This window comes from Malus sylvestris, chromosome 15 (assembly GCF_916048215.2).
Source record: "Malus sylvestris chromosome 15, drMalSylv7.2, whole genome shotgun sequence".
Classification (NCBI taxonomy): domain Eukaryota; kingdom Viridiplantae; phylum Streptophyta; class Magnoliopsida; order Rosales; family Rosaceae; genus Malus; species Malus sylvestris.
Window position 1 is genome coordinate 6,005,016 of NC_062274.1, and position 21,853 is coordinate 6,026,868.

The 21,853-nt window shown below is 38.7% G+C and overlaps 3 protein-coding genes across 9 annotated transcripts; 2 read left to right on the plus strand and 1 right to left on the minus strand.

Moving 5' to 3' along the window:
• The first annotated feature begins 1,055 nt into the window (after positions 1-1,055).
• Positions 1,056-7,186, plus strand: LOC126603530 (uncharacterized). 4 transcript variants are annotated; one of them, XM_050270411.1, is made up of 10 exons: positions 1,056-1,980; positions 2,316-3,473; positions 3,625-4,779; positions 4,875-4,916; positions 5,154-5,230; positions 5,729-5,813; positions 5,920-6,003; positions 6,135-6,236; positions 6,318-6,416; positions 6,619-7,186. In XM_050270411.1, the coding sequence occupies exons 1-10, from the start codon at positions 1,225-1,227 to the stop codon at positions 6,727-6,729; spliced, it is 3,669 nt and encodes a 1,222-aa protein (XP_050126368.1). In that variant the 5' UTR covers positions 1,056-1,224; the 3' UTR covers positions 6,730-7,186. The 4 variants fall into 4 exon arrangements, 1 of the variants encoding a protein (XP_050126368.1); XR_007616271.1 differs by lacking the exons at positions 6,318-6,416; positions 6,619-7,186 and having other exon boundaries at positions 5,154-5,193; positions 6,135-6,193; XR_007616272.1 differs by lacking the exons at positions 5,920-6,003; positions 6,135-6,236; positions 6,318-6,416; positions 6,619-7,186 and having other exon boundaries at positions 3,625-4,723; positions 5,729-5,788.
• A 400-nt stretch (positions 7,187-7,586) lies between these two features.
• Positions 7,587-9,837, plus strand: LOC126603539 (probable inactive heme oxygenase 2, chloroplastic). 4 transcript variants are annotated; one of them, XM_050270422.1, is made up of 5 exons: positions 7,587-8,231; positions 8,317-8,558; positions 8,927-9,034; positions 9,139-9,274; positions 9,379-9,837. In XM_050270422.1, exons 1-4 carry the CDS (start codon positions 7,631-7,633, stop codon positions 9,238-9,240), a joined length of 1,053 nt encoding a protein of 350 aa, XP_050126379.1. In that variant the 5' UTR covers positions 7,587-7,630; the 3' UTR covers positions 9,241-9,274; positions 9,379-9,837. The 4 variants fall into 4 exon arrangements, with proteins under 4 accessions (XP_050126379.1, XP_050126380.1, XP_050126381.1 ...); XM_050270423.1 differs by having other exon boundaries at positions 7,588-8,231; positions 8,317-8,540; XM_050270424.1 differs by having other exon boundaries at positions 7,588-8,201.
• A 274-nt stretch (positions 9,838-10,111) lies between these two features.
• On the minus strand, positions 10,112-17,644 carry LOC126603531 (uncharacterized). The gene is made up of 16 exons (XM_050270412.1): positions 17,306-17,644; positions 16,309-16,697; positions 15,938-16,163; positions 15,565-15,807; positions 15,318-15,433; positions 15,065-15,163; positions 14,870-14,957; positions 14,075-14,304; positions 12,927-13,111; positions 12,635-12,834; positions 11,777-12,109; positions 11,555-11,656; positions 11,075-11,372; positions 10,782-10,930; positions 10,425-10,709; positions 10,112-10,337 (listed from the first exon to the last, which is right to left on the minus strand). Exons 2-16 carry the CDS (start codon positions 16,605-16,607, stop codon positions 10,125-10,127), a joined length of 3,066 nt encoding a protein of 1,021 aa, XP_050126369.1. The 5' UTR covers positions 16,608-16,697; positions 17,306-17,644; the 3' UTR covers positions 10,112-10,124.
• Between the last annotated feature and the right edge of the window lie 4,209 nt (positions 17,645-21,853).

Here is a 21,853-nt window from a genome sequence, read left to right on the forward strand (position 1 = left end):
AAAAATCAAAGGGGAAGTGGTAGGCCAAGTCAAGCTCGACCAAATGCCCATGCACATTGTTCTAAAAATCGGCCTAGACGTTGGACAGTGGCCAACCGTCGAGATTAATGCATAATCGGAAGCAAAATCAGGATAGGGATTAGGCTGGCGCCGAGGCGGGCGACTAGGTGGCCTAGGTGGTCTGGGAATTTCAATATTTTCTGGTTTCGAACTTGAGAAAGGATGAATGCAGATCAACTGTGTTATGGTTTTTCTGGACTTCCTGAGCTTCTGGTTTGTGTTCTTGCAAAGAGGAAAAAGATGAGAGAAAATTAGTTTCTCTTTCTTCCTTCCTCGCCCACGTGACCACTCTCAAACTGTTTAAGTTAATATTATTATATTTTTTTGGTTTCTGTCCACTCAAGTTTGGACAGCTAGCATAAGCTGCTTGACTTTAAAAAAAAAAAAAAGTTGTTAGTCCATAGCATCAGGTGCTATTGATTTTTTCTCATTAAAAAAACATAGATTGTCAGGCTGATGTTGCCCATCTTTATGCATCCCAATGTTCCACTTTTCTTTTCATACCCACATATTTGACACTTTCATTTCTCTTTAAATTCAAAATAAATTATTATGATCTCTAAAAGATATTTTATAAATTAATACATACTTGTGATTATTTGAACTTCTATTTCATACCACCAAATTCACTAAGATACTAAAGATATATATTAAATTTACTTAAATCCGCCTAGTCCGCCTAGGCCCCAACTTACCGCCCGACTAACGTCTAGTGTCTTTTAAAACCTTGCCCGGGCAAGATATGCCCAACTTTCTACCTTTTATTTGATGCTCATGTTTTACGAGTGGAGTTCCCAAAGACAATTCCCTATGCAAGGTGAAAATTCTGACTTAGCAAAAGGCATAAACTTGGGCTTTATGAAAATAAAGAGAAAATTCTGACAAAAAAAAAAAAGTAAAAACCAAGCGTAGCCGAGGCCCATCAGGCCCAGTTTACGAGCCCATACCGTTACTTGAGGCAGAGGTTCGCATATCCCCCAAGAAAATTCCTCTCTCCGTAGACCCTTGAGTTCCCCGTATAAATCGCCAAATTTCCTCCCGCCATGGAAAGCCTCCCTCCGCAACGCCACCACCTTCACTCCCCTCTTCTCCCTGTTTTCTTTTCTTTTCCCCCAAACTTAAAATAATCATTTCCCCACAATCCCCAAATTCCCAATTCCCCAAATGTTGCTCCGCCTCTGTTACACAACCCGCCGCTACTGCCACCACCTCTTCCCCCACCACCGCCGTCATCACAATCGCGCCCGTTTATTTTCCTCATCCGCTTCCAGAAACCCCAACGAGCCCCTCAGCAATCTCAAGAATTCCAATCAAGTCCAGCATCCTCCTTCTGTTCTCCACCGCCGCTTAAACCCTCTATATCCTATCCCTCTCGCTTCCTCTCTCCCTTGCACCGCCGCCATCGCGCTCTCCGGCACTCTCGCCTCCGCCCTGATCGTCTCGTACGTCTTCGTTTCGACGGACTCCGACGACAAGTCGTCAAATTCTCTATATGACGGCGTACGACACGCCGTCCTCAATTCCACCGAGTCGTTTAGGAAGCTCCTCCACCACGCCAAACAGACCGGCGTCGCCGCCTCCGTTTTGTGGCACTCTCTCAGCTCCGTCTTGTCCTCTGCCAACCACGAGGTCCGCTCCGGCTTCGAGCTCCGGGTCGCCGCGCTCCTTGCCGATATCGCCGCCGCCAATGCCCGCCGAAGGTCCGCCCTTGTTGGGGCTGGAGGTGGCGTCGTTGTCGATTGGCTGCTCGAGTCGGTGGCGGTCCCAAGAGATGGCTGTGGGACCCAGGCCGAGTCGGCTAGAGCTCTCGCCTTCTTGATCGCCGATCCTAATGTGTCCGCCGCCGTGCTCGGCAGGCCCGGCGCCGTTCCCAATCTCTTAAAGTTCATTTTCTCCTGCCAGCCTCAGTCGTCTAAGAAGGTGAGATTTCTCCATTCTTCTCTTGAATTTCGTTAAATTCTTCAAATTAGGAAAATTTTGTGCCTTTAGCATTTGCGCATTGAGTTCGTTTTTCGTTATGAACGTTGGCGTTGTCTTTCTATTGTGAACTCGGAGCACTAGAATAGTAACCGAGATCAACATGATAAAGACGATAACTTTCAATAGGGAAATGCTTTGAGGCAATTTCCAGTGAGTGAGTATCGGTAGGATCCTTTGAGCCCCATTTTAATTAAAATCACTCGAGCTTCATAACCGAGTTTGTTGATGCGTTTGGTTTTGTTTTAATATAATCAATGGAATTTCTGTCTGAGCAGCGTGCAAGACGCAGTTCACTCGATGTTTATGAAAACTTGAAAGGCAGGAGCATGCTTGTAGCTGCCATTATGGATATCGTCACAGCCAACTGTGATAGTTTAGGAAAAGTGTCCTTTAAGCCATCCCTGTCAGCGAATGCTGAAACACGGGATATAGCAGCTGCCATTCAAGTTATTGAAGATGGTGGTATGCGTTTGGACGAGTCACATGAAAATGATGACGAAGATGGGGACACTGGAATGAAGGGGATTGGTATTAAGGTTCTTGGGGGTACATCAGTTTTAGGCCTATCAAGAACAAATGGAGTTATGAAGCTGGGAAGTGTTGAAACTAGTGAGGTGGGATCAGAAAGGGTTACTCCTCATAATCTTGTCCTGCAAAATACGCATGAAAGTTTGATAGCACAAATTAATCTGTCTTCTGCTGTTGTTCCTGGCCTCTGGGATGATTTGAATTGTCAACATGTTGCTGTTCCTTTTGCTACTTGGGCATTGGCTAACTGGGCGATGGCATCAGAAGTGAATAGATCACGGATACAGGAACTGGATGCTGATGGGCAAGCTATCATGACTGCTTTAATGGCGCCTGAGAGATCAGTTAAATGGCACGGAAGTTTGGTGGCTCGCTTGCTATTAGAGGATCAGAAACTACCCCTGATTGATTCAGTTTCTGATTGGAGTTCCAGTCTTCTTTCTACTGTTTCTCAGGCAACCAAAAATGAAGACATTCCTTTGGCTCGGGTGGCTTTGTCAGCATTCTTGATTTCTGTTGAGAGGAGCCCTGAAGCACAAAAGATTGTGATGGAGAAGGGTCTTCATCTGATGAGAGACACTGCGAAGCGGACGATGAAGCATGATCATGTGCAAGAAGCATTGTCAAAGGCATTGGAATTGCTTTGTTCTGGGGACTTGCATTTACCTCTTGAAGAAGGCCAAAGGTGGTCTGCTGTTTTGCTTCCTTGGGTGTTTGGAAAATCTTCCTCTGACACTATACGTTTGTCAGCGATAAAAATCCTTTCTCGCATTCTCGAAGATTATGGACCATACTCTGTACCCATTTCTCAGGGATGGTTAGCTATTCTTCTTACTGAAATTCTGACTGGGAAAAAGGCATCATCAGTTAAAGGAACACCTCAGGCTAGATCTGTCAAAGTGAAGGTCTGCATTCTTATTTCCTGTTTGCAAATTCTTTTGTACCTTTAAGAGGGTTGCTTCCAATTTTGCATTATGCTTAAACCAATTAAAGTTTCATATCTCTCATCTAGTTTTGTTTAGAATGTACATAGTAACCTTAATTTTTCTTTTGCAGACTCAAATTGATCAGTCAAACATGCTTTCCGCTTCACAGACTTCTAATCAGTTAGTGGCAGCTGTTGTTAATCTAGCAGGAAATCAGCTAGGAACAACCACTGATTCTACTGATACATTTCCACTGGCAGATCTTCTTTCCGCTGAACCTTTTTCCGGGCCATTTAAAACTCTAGAGAAAGATAGTTTGCCTAAGGTTAATGCGGCAGATTCTGCAGTGGCAACTCTGAAGGGAATCAAAGCACTGACTGAAGTTTGTGCTGACGATTCTTTATGTCAGGAGAAACTAACAGATTTTGGAATCTTAAGTTTGCTGAGACGGTTTTTGTTACGTGATGATTATGAGAAACTTGCTGCCATAGAAGCGTATGATGCTTCTAAGACGCTTGAGGCACAAGAGCGAACTTCAGTTGTTCCTAAAGAGTCATCTATTCCAGATAGTAATGGTCCATCTAGTGTCCAAGTTCCACCTACAGCTCACATCCGTAGGCATGCAGCTAGGCTGTTAACAATTCTCTCGATACATCCAAAAGTCCAGAGAGTCATAATAGCGGATAAACCTTGGTGTAAATGGCTTGAGGATTGCGCTAACGGTAAAATCTCAGGTTGTAGTGATCTTAAAATTCAAAGTTATGCTAGAAAAACACTTATAAATGTATTTTGTGGTCGCCAAATTAATAAAGATTCTGCAAATGGTGACGTTGCCGACTCTGGTATTGCAAACGGAAACAAAAATTGTCCCCGTTATGATGACATGATATTCTTAATCAATCCTGAACTTTCCCATTGGAATTGCCCTGAAAAAAGTGACCAAGACACAAGTCCAAGCGATGCATCCTCTTCGGATGAGGCAATTTCTGTTGAGGGTGTGGATAAATCTGTGACCAGAATTTCAGATGATGTTAACATATCCAGTTCTGTGAATGGATCTCAAAGTAGTGCAGACACAAGGGAGCCTCTTCTGGATATTGTTTTTGTCCATGGCCTCCGTGGAGGCCCTTATAAGACTTGGCGCATATCCGAGGACAAGTCATCCACCAAGTCTGGCTTAGTAGAGAAGATTGACCAGGAAGCAGGAAAGCTAGGTACATTCTGGCCAGGTGAATGGCTTTCATCTGACTTCCCTCGAGCTCGTATGTTTACCCTTAAATACAAGGTTTGGTCTGGTGATGGTTGTAATAAATTTATTATTTCTTTTATATGCTGGTCCCCTCATTGGCATCTAACTCTTTATCTGAATGATATATGCAGACAAATTTAACACAGTGGTCTGGCGCTAGCCTGCCTCTTCAGGTTAGTGTATTTGGTTGACGAAAATTGGTCTCTATAGTGTGTTAAGGGCGCTAGTGCTTCAGATTCTAATGACTTCAGGAGTGTATTGTTTTGTAGAACATATGAATCTGTGCATGAGTTAATTTTAGGAAATGATTTTTGGTTTCACCAACAATTCATGTTTGAGTCTCTGGCTGATGGAGATGTTTTTAGCTTCTTGCAGTTTCCAATTGTCTTCCTTTGTTTTGGATTGTGCAGGAAGTTAGCTCAATGCTGTTAGAGAAGCTTGTTTCTGCAGGTATTGGGAATCGACCTGTTGTTTTCGTGACTCACAGGTCTGTATAGTGTTGCTTGTGTGTTTAAATGTATCCCACTGGTGTCCCATTTTCAGTTTTCTCATACATTAGCCATAAGATATATATTTTTTCAGTCATCACACGCACACATATAAAAATAAACTCCTCTTTGTTTTTTCAATTTCGAGTTCTAACTTTGACCAATTTAAGGATGTCTTTGTGGTCTTGTGTGTTGTCTTAGAGTTTTTTGTATCCCAAAAGAAAAACGAAACAAAAGTAAAGGGAGCAGGTGCTGCGGACGTTTTTCTTTTAAATGAACTTTCTGGTAAAAACCAAATGTGGTAGACAGTCTAACAACTGAAGGATATAGTCTTTTAAAGTGTCTTCCTTTTCTCCCTTCAAATTTTAGTGCAGTAATTAATGCGATCTTTCTCTTTTTTTTATGAACGGTTCACAGCATCCTTTTATTACTAAGGTTTTATACATTATATTTTATAGATGATTTTAAATAATGTACTAGCTTCCTCTTGTTTGCAGCATGGGAGGTCTGGTTGTCAAGCAGATATTACATAAAGCAAGAGCAGATAATATTGATAACCTTGTGAAAAACACCGCTGGAGTTGTATGCACCTCTCTATAATTGAATATTTCACTTACAATGCAGTTCTTCTCCCACCTGCGTATTATTACTTGTTATGTGATAAACTCATGTTTTATGCTGGCTTCAGGTTTTCTATAGCTGCCCGCATTTTGGAAGCAAACTTGCAGACATGCCTTGGAGGATGGGACTGGTGTTTCGCCCAGCACCAACTGTTAGTATATGATCTTTACAACCACAAAGTTTTCCATTCCAATAGTATCACATCGCTGGTTCCCAATGTTACAACCAGCAAATCTTGACGTATTAATAATGTTAATAGAATTATTTCTTGATGTTTCCTAGATAGGGGAGCTAAGAAGTGGATCTCCAAGATTAGTAGAGCTTAATGACTATATCCGCCGCCTTCACAAGAAGGGGATGCTTCAAGTCCTTAGTTTCTGTGAGGTAGTCCAAAGTTGTGAGGCTGTGCTTGTGTCTATTTGCGTCTTTGTGAACTTGTTAATCATGTAATGACTCCTTTTGCAGACCAAGGTAACTCCAATTGTTGAAGGCTATGGCGGATGGGCCTTCCGGATGGAAATTGTATCAATCGAATCAGCATATCCTGGATTTGGTGATCTCGTTGTAAGTATGACTGAACGAGTATAGATCACCTAAAGATCGATTAGGTTTAGGGTTGACTAACTTGCTTAAAACCAATTAAATAAATCGATTAGGTCATCCCCTAAAAATGATATATAACGAACTAGAATATCTTAATTTCGTTAGTGTTCCATACGCGACATGTCTTTTTATTTTCAGCATTAATTTTGTAACTTTGGAACAGGTATTAGACTCAACAGATCACATAAACTCATGCAAACCACTCAGCCGCACCGATCCCTCATATACAGAGATATTACAGTTTTTGCGGAAGCTGAAAGCAAGCCAGAAATGAACAGGCAATAGTGCAAAGGAAGCATGCCTCAGAAATTATGTTCATGAATCGTCCAAATCCAACACCACCAGGCGTCCCTGGTGGTTTCTGATCCAACAGGGATCAGGTCACCGCGAGTCACGCCTGGCCGAGCGGAACCAAAAGCATATTTTTGACACATGATAGTTAAGTCAGGTATCCTGTATGTATAACAGAAACTAATCCGCTCCAACCCGTAAGCGGACTTGTTACGTGAAACTGCAATTGCCATCTGACAGAAGCGGAAAGACGGCAGATTGTTTTGTACATTCTCCAGAATCGCTGCCGTTCTTGATTGTACTCATTAGCATTGTTTTATTTTTTTTGTAGAAAAGCACCATAAACAAGGCAGTTGTATGATATCATATCCATGTAAAACTCCGTATTAGAAAGATTTCATTTATACGAAACGAAATGAATAAAAGTTTTATTGTTGCAATTGTTTGTCTGGTTTACTTAGACTTATTCCGATTGGAAAAGAAACTCTCAACTCAAACTTTTCTCTCAACTTTCGTACTTGATTTTCTTTTTCAAGGATTATTTGTTCTTGTGATAATCCAAAACTCAACTATTTGTTCTTGTGAAATTACGATTGTTGTGCTCGTTGTGAGTTATCGATAATTAAGGTCGTCTATCATGTACGACGATGCCCGTATCGAAAATAAATGACCGCTTAGTATTACGGTCTAGTAATATTCTTCTTCATTTGTAAGTGAGAAGTTTTAATCCGAATCTTAATATCAGCGAGTTCTTAATCAATTTTTTTCCTACCCCCTTAGAAGAGACAAACTTACTAACAACTGATATAAGTTGGGATAAGTTGGTAGATATAAAGGGTGGAATGAGTTAAGGGTGCTCGAACATAACGCCATTATCTTCTGCAATGCAAATTATGCAGTGCGCAACGATGTCGTCGTTAATGGAGAAAGCCGTCTCACCATCAATCGCTAATTTCTTCTTTCCGCACCCCCATTCGTCGAATGCCTCAACCATTTCAACCAGAAAGTTTCGTCGTCGAGCCCCGCCGCTCCGCTGCTCCGACTCGAGCGCCGTCGCTTCCACGTCTCTTTCTCCGCCGCCCATTTCGACGGCGAACACCGGTACGGCGCCGCCGGTGGTGAGGAGGAGGATGAGGTACCGGAAGCAGTACCCAGGGGAGAGCAAAGGCATCACTGAGGAGATGAGGTTCGTCGCCATGAAGCTCCGCAACATAAACGGCAAGAAATTGAACACCAACAGTAACAATTCCTCTTCTGATGACGATGACGGCGATGGTGAAAATGACGATAATGCCCCCGTCGAGGACAACAGCTCGGAATCGGATGCGGACGGCGACGGGGGTGAAACGGAGACTTGGCGGCCGAGCTTGGAAGGGTTTATCAAGTACTTGGTGGACAGCAAGCTCGTCTTCGACACCGTCGAGCGCATTGTCGATGAATCGAACGACGTCGCTTGTGAGTTTATGGCTGATTTCATTTCATCACGTTTGTGTCTTTTCTTTTTTTTTCAAATTAATTGGGAATTTTAATTACAAATTAATTGGGTATTTTTTATTTTTCTTCAATTTAGATGCATATTTTAGGAAGACTGGATTGGAGAGATCGGAGAGTCTCTCGGAAGATCTCGAATGGTTTAAGCAGCAGGGCAATGTGATTCCAGAACCCAGTAATCCAGGAGTTTCATATGCTAAGTATTTGGAGCGGCTGGCAGAGGAGTCTGCCCCATTGTTCCTCTGCCACTTCTACAACATCTACTTTTCACATATAGCTGGTGGGCAGGTCATTGCAAGACAGGTACTTTTCGATTTTTCGGTACTTCCAATCTTTGCCCATATGATTCAAAGTCTTGAATTTTATTATGATTGTTCCGAATTCTGAGGCGGCGTTGGTGAATTTGCGTAAATTCTAGAGTACATCAATGCATGACATACATTTGCTGAATTTGCGCTGAAAAATGTAACGGATTTTGGTGTGCGATTCTAAGCCACGTAAAATGCAATGCATTGATGTAGAGTAGAAGGACTCCAAGTTATTGACTTCTTTCAGTCTCTTTCGTTAAAGCATGAAGGTTTTGATCCATGTGTGGAAGAGATGAGGTTTTTTGAGTGTTTTTTCCAGGACCAAATCAACTGACTGGTAGCTACTTTTGCCTTCTGGAAACTGGGATTGGTGAATTTTAGGTATCTGAGAAGTTGCTGGAAGGAAGGGAGTTGGCATTTTGCGCATGGGAAGAGGACGTGCAGGAGTTATTGAAAGGTGTTCGTGAGAAGCTCAACAAGCTCGGAGAGGTTAATGCCTGAGCAACTATTTGTTCTCACTTCGGTTGAGTTTTCAATTGTGTTTAGTTCTTACTAGTACTTAGAAGTTGGAAATTTTTGTTTCGTGACTACAGCACTGGACGCGAGATGACAAAAACAAATGCTTAAAAGAAACAACAAAATCATTTCGGTATTTGGGGCAGATAGTTCGTTTGATCATCTTGGAGCTCAAGTAATCTGAAATCAAAATGCTCGGGATCTCACTCATTGGTACGGCTGGAAGATAGTTCTTTACCCTCGTGTTTTGAATTCCTCTGAAATTAACAGATTCCTTATTATTCAACATCTTGTCAACTAAAATTTTGGTTTTGCAGAAACTGGATGAGGTTCAGGACTTCCTAAGGTTACCACACAGGGAGCTCAAGAGCCGTCAGGTTAAGATACATACAACGCCGGTGTCAAAACAAGTCGAGGACTGGGAAGATGTGGAGAGAACACTCAGAGGGACGTCGTATGAGAGTTTCATGCATGCAAACTATCAACTGCATTCTTCAGTTTCACCCCCTAATTTGGGTTCATCACTCTCTCATCAGATTGAAATGTACATAATTAACCACTTCAGTTCAGAAAATCAATTTTTTTTTCTATTTAAATTTGTTGTTGATTCATATTTTTTTTTTTAATCCTCCAGCTTTTTTTTTATCAACTTTTTCGTATTTATCAGCAGAACTTTTTGCTTTTGTAAATTTCATTGTATTTAATTGATTGGATCTTGTAAATGCACTTCCCTTGTCCTCCTTGGCCTTCAAAGTAGGGAGACTTTGAACCCTAAATCTCCGTTGTAGAAGAGATATTCTGCTACGTAACCAGTAATATATCTTTTTGTATCTACATCTCTCGTTCCGGTTCCGGGTGTAAACAAGGGGATATATTGCCGATCGTTGTACCTAAGAATCTGTGTTCATGGCATGGACGACACGATTCAATCCGGAACCGATGCGCATGACGAAGTTTCTGTACAAATCGGGCAGGTAAAAAATTTAGGATGCAAAATATCACAATACAAACTAATTTTTTTTTTCCTATTGCTTTTCATTCATTGCTATCTAAACGAAGGGGGCTACAATAATATTACTGATGCATCACTTGCTCCAACATCAGTTTTATCTGTTTGTCGAATAACAAACTGATCAACGATTTTAACTGTATTTAACGGATCTTGTTGACCAGCTGACGCACTCCATTTGCTCGGAAATTTTCTAAGGTGGCTCATTTGTTCCGGCTGTTTTGGCTCCCGATCCCATTCAGGGTCTAGCTTCCATTTTTTGGGGACCTGCACGTTTTAATTTTGGATGTTAATTTTGAAAGGGCCTGAATATGTTATCGGAAAGAGAACCAGCATTGAGCATTGCTTTCTTACCTTATCGACTGCAAGAGTGTAAACTTCAAGATCGCCGTCACTGTTGATGTGAAATCGGGTGAAAGACTTGTAATTTGCAATTCGGAGAGAGGAAAAGGCTTCATCGAAGTGTATGTGAAGCCAATTAATGCAGATGTATAAATAACTTCCAAACACCAAAGAAACTACTGGAGTCGAGAAGACCCAGAAATAGAGGAACACGGAAGCATAATATATGACACCACCAGCTCTAGATAGTGATTCCATCCCAGTCTTGCATATATTGTTTCGGGTGACAGCCATAACCTGATGATATTACTTCATCGTCAATATATAACAAAGAAAAGGAATACCGAGTTTGCAAAGAGTTTTCCATACCTCTGGAACATCAAATGCAGACATGAAATACTTGATGCATGCTGGATAAAGGCCAAAAGTCCATTGTTCTATACGAGCTCGAAGGCCGGTTGGATCTGGAAAGTGCTCACTCTCCACCGATCGGTACCACTGATATAAAGTATGATAGCCTGAAAGTAAAAAGTACATCATACAGCATACAAAATCCAAGAACATGATTTTCATAATGGTAAAAATTATCGGATACTTAAAGGTGATCAGATAAACAAATACAACAGATAAGGACAGAAAATAACAGAGAATATAAAGCTCACCTGAAGTTCCCAGTAGTTTATGCTGGATGCACATCTCAACACCCAGTTCCAACAGTAACATAAGAATTAGAGCTGCAGCCAGGTGCGCAGACACATGAAGAACTCCAATCATCAATCGTTTCTTCCGAGACACCTTAGAGGGGACAAATGTAACTGCCACAATTAGCAGCAGCAGGGCACCTGCTAAAGATACATAAGAGCGTGCCAGCATGTACATAAAAGCATTCCACACTGTTTGAAAGAAAGACCCCACGTGACCAGAAAATGAATCTTCTCGCAGGATATGACCAAGCTTACACTACAAAAACGAAAAGGAAAATTACAATTTTCATGTCACAATAACAGAGTACGATCCCATCACTGGATAAGCAAATATAAAAACAATTTTGCAAGCTCCAAGGAAGGAAAAACACTAGTTTAACAAAGGTTGGTAAGGCACAAGTTATTTCAATAACAGCGAAGAATCAATCAACAACTCACCTGTGGGAACATAGAAAAAACCAATATGAAGTATATAATTCCACCAATAAAATCAAATTGCCAGTTCTTCTTTCGAAACTTTAAAATATTTCCCAGAGCAATCTGAAAGAGAAAACAGAACAAGAAACACACATTAGGACTAAGAATGTGAACGAAATAAATATAAATGTGAATTTTTATTGACAATCTTGGTCTCATAATAAATTAAAAACCGAAACTAACCCTGCTTGAATCTTCAAATGAAGGATAAGCAGCCTTGGTCTCATAAGAAACTCCACAAAATTTCTTAAAATTACTAAAAGTGTGAGTGGGATGTAGAAAAGCCCCACCGCAACCATTTACAATTAAATGTTGCACGGGAACTGGGCCATCTGTTTTAATAAATGAATGACGCATATAATGATGCAAATCTCCAGCCACTCGAAGCTTACATCTCCCTTTTAAATAATCGCATATCAGGTGCGCAACATTCTTTCCAGAAACATCATTCCAGTACCAATCAAGAAGCCAATTTGGTTCATGCGTCATAATGATTACAGAGTCGCCATTTCTAACCTGAAAGAAACATGATGAGATGGGAATGTTAACTACGATCAGAAAATTTTTGGAACTTGAAAAATTAGAAATAAGCAAACAGTAAAAAGCTCAACAGTGTCCCTGGTAAGCATATACGTAGTTTATGTAGGTTTACATGCATCAAGCACAGGCGTAGCTATCACATTGGTGAAACTCTCAATTCTAAGACATAATATACGACATTTCTACTTTTATAAATGGGGAAAATATATATGAACTCATAGCAAGTCTAGTGCGAATCCTCTCCAGTTCACTATTAGAAAAACAAAAGCACCTGTCTCATCCTCAACCAACATATTGCTTGTGTAATGTTAACCATAGAAACAATTAAAAAAGCCATGCGTACAAAAATTGGATCCTTCTATTTACATCTCCAAAAAGTTAAAAGAAAAGGCAAAGGACAAAAGAAACAACTCACAAAATGCAGCACAACTTGAGAAGCTATGGGTGCCACTTTAAGTAAACCATATTGAAATTAAAAAGCAAAAGAAAAATAAGAAATACCTTGTTCTTAATAAGTTCTGTAAAGAATTTGAACTGGTACACATCAATATCACCATGGAGTGCGAGATCAAAACCAAATACCCACCATCTTTTAGGGAGTTGAAGAGCAAAATAACTCTTCTTTTGAGGCATAAACCACCCACCCAACCAGTTTTTATGGCATATATACCTCATGAATGTATTAAGTCCATCAAACCAATCTGTAATTCCAAAAAGAAACAAAGAATATTTACTAAACCATATTAACATTATAGGTTTTACAAAGATGTTCAGGCTAAGAAGTAAGGCGAACCATGGTTTCCAGGAATGACAAAACACTGAGGCCCATCGTATTTCTTCAGTTCAGACACACCACGAGGTAGTTCAGGCTTATCTACAGCTATATGCTCTTGTTTAGACCATGGAGGAGGCTGGAGAGCATACTCAAAAGGACAAAAGAGGCGCCTTTCATACGTGAAAGATGATGGATTAGGATACCTAAACATGTCAAATTCACAGATTATTAGATATTTAACATGATAAACTATCATTATCAGGTATGCCTTTATATTAAAATGCCTAAACAAAACAAAAAAACCAATGGAATGAAAGGTTGAAGTACTCATGACAAACAAAGGTCTGAATAAAACATGATTGGCATATGCATACGAAGGAAAGGTTGAAAAACATCGGCAAAACTTGAATGGAATCTTCAAATGAAACATCATGGGCATATTCATGTATTTAGGTAATTAACATTATCTTAACCAAGGTTCCAACACGAATTTTCTCTCAACCAGGGAATAAAGTAGACAGCACCAGCTGAGCAGCTAACCAATGTTCAACTGGTCAGTGAAATAGTGTAAGCAGAGAAAATGGTGGCAATGAAAAGCCAATATTGGACCGGGGCAGGGCAACATATGATGCAGACAGCATTGAGGGCAATAGGGTTGTTAGTGGTGGTTTCATCAAAATGCTGCTCATCAACGTTTCTGATGAAATTCACATTTCCCACCTCAAACATTGGTTTACGTAGTCCACAAAACTCTAGTTACACTTACAACAGGGATATTCAATCTCAGATCAATCCGGTTCCAGGAGTAGTCATTGAAGAGAACTACCTTCAGTAAAGGTCTATAACTAAAAGAAATAGCCACCAAATCTGAAATCTTAACTTTAAATTCCAGTCAAAATTTTTCTAGCATTTTTAAGTGTAAACAGATATTTGGTCTATAAGGGTTTGGATATTTGAGACTCAAAAATTAATTAATTTCATTTCATACCATGTCAAGAATACACTACTGATGAACTACTTTAGAGTAATCATTTAAGCCACAGAAAGAAGCTCACAAATCATCACTTATAATTTACGATGAAACAAAAATCTATATAATAAGTTAATAACTGATCAGCCATGCCAATGATGCCATATGTTAAATACAAATAAGAATGTCAACTTACGCAAGATCCCCTCCAATAAGAAGCAAGTCTCCACGTGGTAACTTCAGCATGGAATCATCTCTGTTAATATTAATGGAAGGTTGAGCAAGGAGCCGAGCCACAGAATAAGATGAGTTTCCACCATCGCCAGTATCAGCCATGAAGTCAAACCATAAATCATCCCTCTCGGCAAAGTTATCAAATAAAAGATCCTTTTGTTTGGCTCCATCATGGACCTTGTCCATAGCTGCCTGATCAGTGGAGAGGGAAACATAAATATGTCACTATATCATGGCCCTTATTTAAATTACAGAAGAAATTTCAAAACAAAGTAAATATTGACAAATAAAAAGACAGCTCATTTCAACCAAAGAAAACAGGAGATCAATTTTTGAAATTAGAATATATGTTTCATGATCAACCGATAATCAAAAATACATTTTTCTTCTTTCTATTTATTAATTAATTAGACTTATAAAAGACAACCATACAATAGCATACCATAGAGATACTACTGACAAGAAGGAATATATAGAGACACTAATGTGAACAAGAAACTTCTAACCAATTAGACACTATTTGTAATATATATATATATAATATATATATATGGGAAGTCACAGAAGCATAAAAATTAACATAGTAAATGGAAAAAATGGTTTCTCTGGAAAAGTAAAACAATGAAAAAAAATTTCTTAAATGCTACCATGTATATTGGAAAAATGAAATGATTCAAGTGCATGATAGGCATTCAAAATTTTGAGAGGATAATCTCAAAGCTAAGCTAGAATACAGAACATGAAGCTATGAGATTACCTGCATCATACGCATGTCAAAGCGGCCAACAAAGACGGTTACTGATACCAAGAGGTCAAAGACAGTCTTGAATAAATCAGCTGATGTTCTGCAATATAAACATCAGCAAAGTCAGCACAGCTCCCCCTGCGCACAAGAATAGAAGGGAAGGGAAAGAGGAGAGAGGAGAGACAGATACACAGAGAAAGCATATACCCTGAATACCAAGGAACCATATCCAAAAAATCTGGCTTCATTTGCTTCTTCTTCGACTTCTGACGTTCTTCAACAGACAGGGGGTGAGTAAGAGCCCACCTATTTATTTAAGAAACAAATGAGCATGAGGCAGTTATAAAAAGAATTGAAAGGCATACGGCCATAAATCATTCATCTAACAAAATTTTTGTTACATATTTTCCTCATTTTCCCTTAGTTTCATTTTTTAATCTGTTTTACAATCACCACTTACCCTGTTGATCTCTCCACTACATAATTAGCAATGTAGAGGCCTATGAATGTGGCCCATAATGAGTATAATGGGGAGATTTCATCCGATGAACCAGCACATGCACCATTGCATGCTAACTGAGAAATTAAAACATTAATAAGTATATAATCATAATAATAACAGAAAAAGAAGAAGCAAACGGTAAAAGTGTTTTTTTTTGGGAGGTGGTTGCAGAGGGGAGGGGATCCTTTTCTTGTTCTACATGTACCTCACCATAAATGACCCATTTGGACAAAAGTGGATAATCACTTGCAGATCCAACTGGAGCAAACCAAGATGAGCAGACCTGATCTTTCAACTCATTCATTCGGAGGAACTTCGAAAGCCATGTGTTCCTCTCATCTTTCTTCCAGAAATTAAACCAAGAGTTTCGTCGCACCAGTTGTCTATCTCTCAGAATAGCACGGTTGCCACAATGACTATAAAACACACAGCATGCTACGCTAAGAACCTACATGAACAAAAAGCATGAATATAATACCCAAAGATAATATATTGATGCATAAGCATTTAAGGTTCTCCTGTACTACATCCTGAGTAAATATAAAATCATGAGTAGAAATGGTGTTACTGTAACTTACAGCACAATTTTGGAGAATGGTCAAAATTGCTGGCCTCCTTCCAGCAACACGCGACACGAGACCAATGTACCAAAGGCCAATGAATATAATGTGGAAGAAAAGAAGAAACAAAACAGAAGTGACAAATACATTAAAGCCCAAAGACAGATTCATCCTCATATCAACTCCCATTGATTGAAAACTAGGAAGATGATAGACAGCCGCAACTAGAATCCAGAGTATATACCTACAAAAGCAATTCACATATTTAAAACTTGTTTCGACTCTTAATGCTTTCATGCAAACTTATATACACTGTATGAGTACAGGTGTACGAATGTGAGACGGTGCAAATGTACTCACATTGATAGGATACAGAGACATGTACTTACCACCTACTGAAATTTGAATAGCTCGGTTTGATAGTCTTCCCTATAAATGGGGACGAAAAGAAATAGAAGAAACCCAGCAAGCATGCATACATAGACCACCATTTAATATTGTTGTCTAACTTTTCTATAAGGGTGTTGATGTTGTCGGATGAGATAAAAAAGAGGCAACCCACAACAACAGCAATTACGGCATGACGGGAATGTTCATGCGGATAAGGATATGTATGGGTTAGAATTGTCCTAACCCTCTCCATTTTTAAAGTGTCTAGAAAACCAACGGACTGCACATCCGACCCCATCGAATGTACACGCACTCCTTCAAGTTATTACAAATAAACCACACTACAGTCGTGATTGCCAGAATCGCCACATAGACCAACTCCGATATCCTGAGCACAAAGACAGATTACAAAAAAAAAAGTCAATAAGTGGATCAAAATAAGCAAATTACTAATGTTTCATATTGTTTTACGTAGAACAAAAAGAAACCCAGATAACAAACGTGTGAAGGGTTCAAAATAAGCAAACCACTAACATCTTTCGGTCTCTCATCTTATACAAATGCACAAAAAGAACTAGTTCCAAGCTGATAATATCGTCTGCAATGCAAGTTAACATCGATACAAAAATTTATATCAACCATACCACCAAGTTTGAACTAAAAATCAATACTTTTGAAAATAATTAGAAGTAACCCAATTCATTAAAACTGATAACAAAGCTAATCACATCGCCCAAAATGCAAACAGCTCAAACGACACCGTAAAGTTACTCAGAAGAAACTAACAAAGCAGACACCAATACGCAAGCAACCCAGATTTGAAGCAGAAAAACAGAAACTATACAGAGAGTATTAGGCACTAGGGTTTGATTCCAAAATTCCAGGAAACCCAAAACGAAAGGCAAACCATTGCAGAAAGCACAGAAGCAAATGAAAATCAAACTAAATTAATCACAAAATTATCAGAAACCACCGTCGGACGCCGGAAACACCCACCAGAAATTGATCCAAGAATGCTCGGAGACCTCTCAAGATTGAAACTTTTCTAGAGAGAGAGAGAGAGAGAGAGGACGTGGAGAGGGAATATGGGTATTGCTAGTAATTGGGAATCCCGGGTATCTTTTTCTTTGATTTCTGAGAGACTCGACTCAACCGACTTGGCATTTAAGAACGTCTGCGAGGACACAAAAGCATTATTTCAACGGCATATTCTCTTTTTATTTTATTTTTGCGCCAAACCGCACCGGCCAGACTCTCACGCCAACGACCGTTGAAACCTTGAGTTCTATCATTTGGGCTCTCTCTCTCTCCCTCCCTGCCTCTTGCTTGCGTTTTCCGTTTTCTTCCACGTTTCCCTCGTGCTCTTGCTTTCGTTGCAGAGTCGTTTAGGCCGTTATTGGGTTTGTGATGGTGGGTTGGGCTTTTGTTTTGGTGTTTGTTTTTATGGACCCTTTGAGATATTTCGGCCCTATTTTTTTACTTAAGCCCAATTTGATGGAATCCCGTTCGGATCCGACCTGATTTGGCTCTGTTGTCCACCAAGGACTGTTCTACTCGTATCATGAATTTATCTACCGTCGGTTAACATTTCGTCGATCTTACAGTTGTTATGCGATCGACTGAAATGGTTTGCAAGTGTTTTTAAAATGATTGATAGCTTTTTTAGTAAAAATGTTTTTGAGTTCTAAAAATGCTTATTTTTTTTAACAATTCACTTGCAATTTTACTAAAGATTAGTTTTAAAAATATTTTCACTAGAAGACTTTCTACCATTTTAAAAGCGTTTCCAAACGAGTATATAGTTGTTGATTTGTATTCAATAAACTTGACTAATGCACTGTAAAAAGAATGCTCATACCATCCTACGGATTTGGAAAATAGGAGAAGAAACATTCAAGGAAAGGGGTACCTGTTAATGCAAAATAAGAGAGTATTGTGAGGAAAATGTTTTTGTGTTCTTTAGATGTTGGTTGTATGCATCACGTTGCCACATGAAATTGTCTATTAATATTGTATAAATATGTGATCTCCTTACCATTACTTTTTTTTTTTTTTGGAAATAAGTTTTAAGACTTTGTTATATGAGTAATACTACACTTACTTACATTTTTCACACCACATTTGTACCACCTCTCTAATGGAGGTAGAGTCCACCAACACATGTGGATCTCATCTCTAATAGAGAGATGGTACAAATGTGATATGAAAAATATGATAAGATCATAAGAATAACATTTTTTATTGTTGTATTTTGTAGTTTTAGTAATGCTAAAATTAGTAAAACATGGGCATATGAGGTGTTTTGTTTACAAAGTTTAACAGTCTATTCACTTAAATAATAGCACATATGCTAGTAACAATAGTGATATATACTAAGGGTGAATCTCACTTGACTCACCTTGGTAAAGTCAATAGGTTAGTAGCCTAGTTCAGTTTTATGTTTGAGTAGAAGTTTGGTATTTTACGTTTTAGGGTTTGCAATAGGATAAGAGTGGTGTTATTCACATACCTATTTTTACATTCTACACATTTCTCTTATTTTTCGACTGCCAGATCGAATGAATTAAAGAAAATCAAAAAACAAAAATTTAACAAGAGGTGTATAAGAAGTAAAATAGCTGAAGTGCCAACTAACTGAGCTCAATTGGAGTTGCATTAGTCATAATAAAAAGTATGTGTGGACAACACCACCCTAACTATTATGATTGTTTTCCTCTAGAGTTTATGATTGATTTCCATTTTGTTCAGAATTAGGTATTTATAAGGGAGACTTTGGATACAATCCCTAACTATCAATATTTTTTTACTAAAACCTTATTAGTTTTTAGTTTTTTATCGAAATCCTTGACGTTGATAATAATGTCTTTTATGTCACATCCCGGCCCGGGCCCTCACTACATCCCGGGCTCAACTCCACCGTAGCACGATATTGTCCGCTTTGGGCCCCGACCACGCTCTCACGATTTTGTTTCTGGGAACTCACACAAGAACTTCTCAGTGGGTCACCCATCATGGGATTGCTCTCGCGTGAACTCGCTTAACTTCGAAGTTTTGATGGAACTCGAAGCCAGTGAGCTCTCAAAAGACCTTGTGCTAGGTAGAGATGAGAATATACATATAAGACTTATAGGATCCACTCCCTTGGGCGATGTGGGATGTTACATTTTATGTAAGTTATTATATTTTTAAATTAAAAATTGAAATATGTAGTTGTTTATATTAATGAGATTTTAAATAAAACCCATAATTTGTGGGATTAAAAATATTAAAGGATAAATTATACTCTCCAATATTGTGTGTGTGTGTGTGGGTATATTCACCCAAATTTAACAAAAAATGTTATTGTACCAAAACATGGGTACATCTTTCAAAATCACACAAAAAATAATATATATTAGGCTTAATAACATTATTAAATTTCTTCGTTTACAATTGACATGCTCAAATCAACGAAATGGAATGTACTCTTATAAGTTTAAAAAATAGATTAGAAAAAGATTGAATGAATTTGATTAAAAAAAAACAGGGTACATTTTATATAAAAATAATACATTTTACGTACAACTAATTGATATATTTAAGAATTGGTACATTTACGATTAAAAAAATTGAAAAGTTACATGAATGAGTACATTTAAGATTAAAAAATTTAAAAATTGTTGCAGTCCTATTAGATTAAAAAATGTGATTGTGTAAATCCTAACATATCTAGGATATCCTCATGGGATTGTACTATATCTCTTAGATTATATATTATCTTATTAGAGTAAGGAATTAACCTTCCTGATATTATAAATAAAGTCACAATGGGGTGGAATAGAACACACCTCACAATTATACATCTCTCTCTTTCTCTCTACTATTGCCACATATCCTCTCTCTCTGTCCTTATATAGTTTAGTAAATTGAAACAACTCAAATCCACTACAATTAAATCAACATATTGTATTATGTGTTCTACAGGAACCTATCTTTTATGAACTAACCATTCATAAACTAAATTGAACCTGTAGTTTCAAATTTAGTGCCCTTGAAACCCGATGTTTTCTTAAAACAATACACCCATGAAAACCCGACGTTTTTCATGAAAACAACGTCTTAGAACTCGAATGTTTTAACTTTGATGCTTATGGATGATTCATTCTCATAACACCAATCACAATCTTGTTCCCTCCAATTCAGTGGATTGTCAAACCGTCATAAGTTCGATTTCCCTTATTTGCATGTTTCTAACAGAAACCACTTTATGTGGGTACAAGACGTGAATCTCCACTTGACTATTAAGAAGCTAAGAAGCTGTTGAAGCCAACAATGGCATGGAAGAGCTGAATAAGCTTCCGATATGATCTTTATTCAAAGACTTATACCCAAAGCATTACAAACAGAAGTACCTCCTGAACAAGGATTCCATGGCTTTTTGGCTTGCTCCTACGGACCATCTGATCATGCGAGATATTGCTTGAAACACACCATGATTACATCCATGAATGAGTACGATTATGAAGTTAATAAATCCGATCGAATTTTGATTGGAAAATACTTTTCTCGTCCTTCCAAGTTTCTAACTCACTCCTGAAGCAGTAATATAGAAAGCAGAAGTTTACCAAATTCTCGGATCTGATTACTACCATAAATGTGAGAACATGGTGTAGACTCAGCTTCGACTGGAGTCAACCGAATGGTGATGCCTTGCTTCGACAGGGATGCACCGAAGGGCATGCTCTGCTTCGACAGAGATGCACCGAACGGTATTGCTCTGCTTCGATAGATGCCTACTGAACAGACCCTTCCAGCTTTGGCTGGAGCCTATAGAATCTAATTTTGGGTCTGTCTCTCTCACAATCCAATTTCGAGTTTGTTTTTACAACATATGGTATAATCATGGCCTGCTAAGGTGTGGCATCATGCCCGAAGCATAATCCTTGGCACCTAAGACTTAAAACTTCAAGAATAAGGGATAATATTCCCAAACCTCAATCCTGCAGAATCTACTTTCGTCTCAATAAAATAGATCACTGGTTATGCACTTGTTTGTGTCTCTACCAATGTTGTTGAGGATTACCATTCTCATAGTAATATGTGAGACTAATTTTGCTCCACCAAACATCGTTGGAAGAGGAGAATTTTGACATGGATGGCCTTGTTGGCCAAATCCCCTTGGTAAACCATTTACTTTGTGAACATTTCTTTATGCTCTTAGATTCACATTTGATGTTTGTTTTAATTATGGATAATTTATCGATATTGTCCTTGAATATGAGTTAATTGAATCATGTTTCTTGTATACATGTGACCGAATTCAATTAAATACATGATTAGGTACGAATGTGGGAAAGTTCGTTATTTGGATGAATGCAATACTACGCACACTAACTTTATACCTAAATCACATCTATAACAACGACTTCAGGTCTATCCAACCTGATTAAGAGCATTGGCACGCTCCTCGTTGTATGAATGGTACTAAATTACCATGTAAGAGACCTTGTATTCTCCTCGTTCTGGAAGAACGTCGTTAAATTTTAAGGATATTCAAGATGACAA

Bases quoted from the DNA above. Each gene is read 5' to 3' on its own strand.
- LOC126603530 (XM_050270411.1), top strand. From the start codon at position 1,225: ATGTTGCTCCGCCTCTGTTACACAACCCGCCGCTACTGCCACCACCTC. The intron at 5,814-5,919 runs GTATGCACCTCT...TGCTGGCTTCAG, and splicing joins TGAAAAACACCGCTGGAGTT to GTTTTCTATAGCTGCCCGCA. The intron at 6,417-6,618 runs GTAAGTATGACT...ACTTTGGAACAG, and splicing joins CTGGATTTGGTGATCTCGTT to GTATTAGACTCAACAGATCA.
- LOC126603539 (XM_050270422.1), top strand. From the start codon at position 7,631: ATGCAAATTATGCAGTGCGCAACGATGTCGTCGTTAATGGAGAAAGCC. The intron at 8,232-8,316 runs GTTTGTGTCTTT...TCTTCAATTTAG, and splicing joins GGCTGATTTCATTTCATCAC to ATGCATATTTTAGGAAGACT. The intron at 8,559-8,926 runs GTACTTCCAATC...GGTGAATTTTAG, and splicing joins AGGTACTTTTCGATTTTTCG to GTATCTGAGAAGTTGCTGGA.
- LOC126603531 (XM_050270412.1), bottom strand. From the start codon at position 16,607: ATGGGGTCGGATGTGCAGTCCGTTGGTTTTCTAGACACTTTAAAAATG. The intron at 15,434-15,564 runs GTACATGTAGAA...TTAATTTCTCAG, and splicing joins AATGGGTCATTTATGGTGAG to TTAGCATGCAATGGTGCATG. The intron at 13,112-14,074 runs GTAAGTTGACAT...TGACATGTTTAG, and splicing joins CTTATTGGAGGGGATCTTGC to GTATCCTAATCCATCATCTT.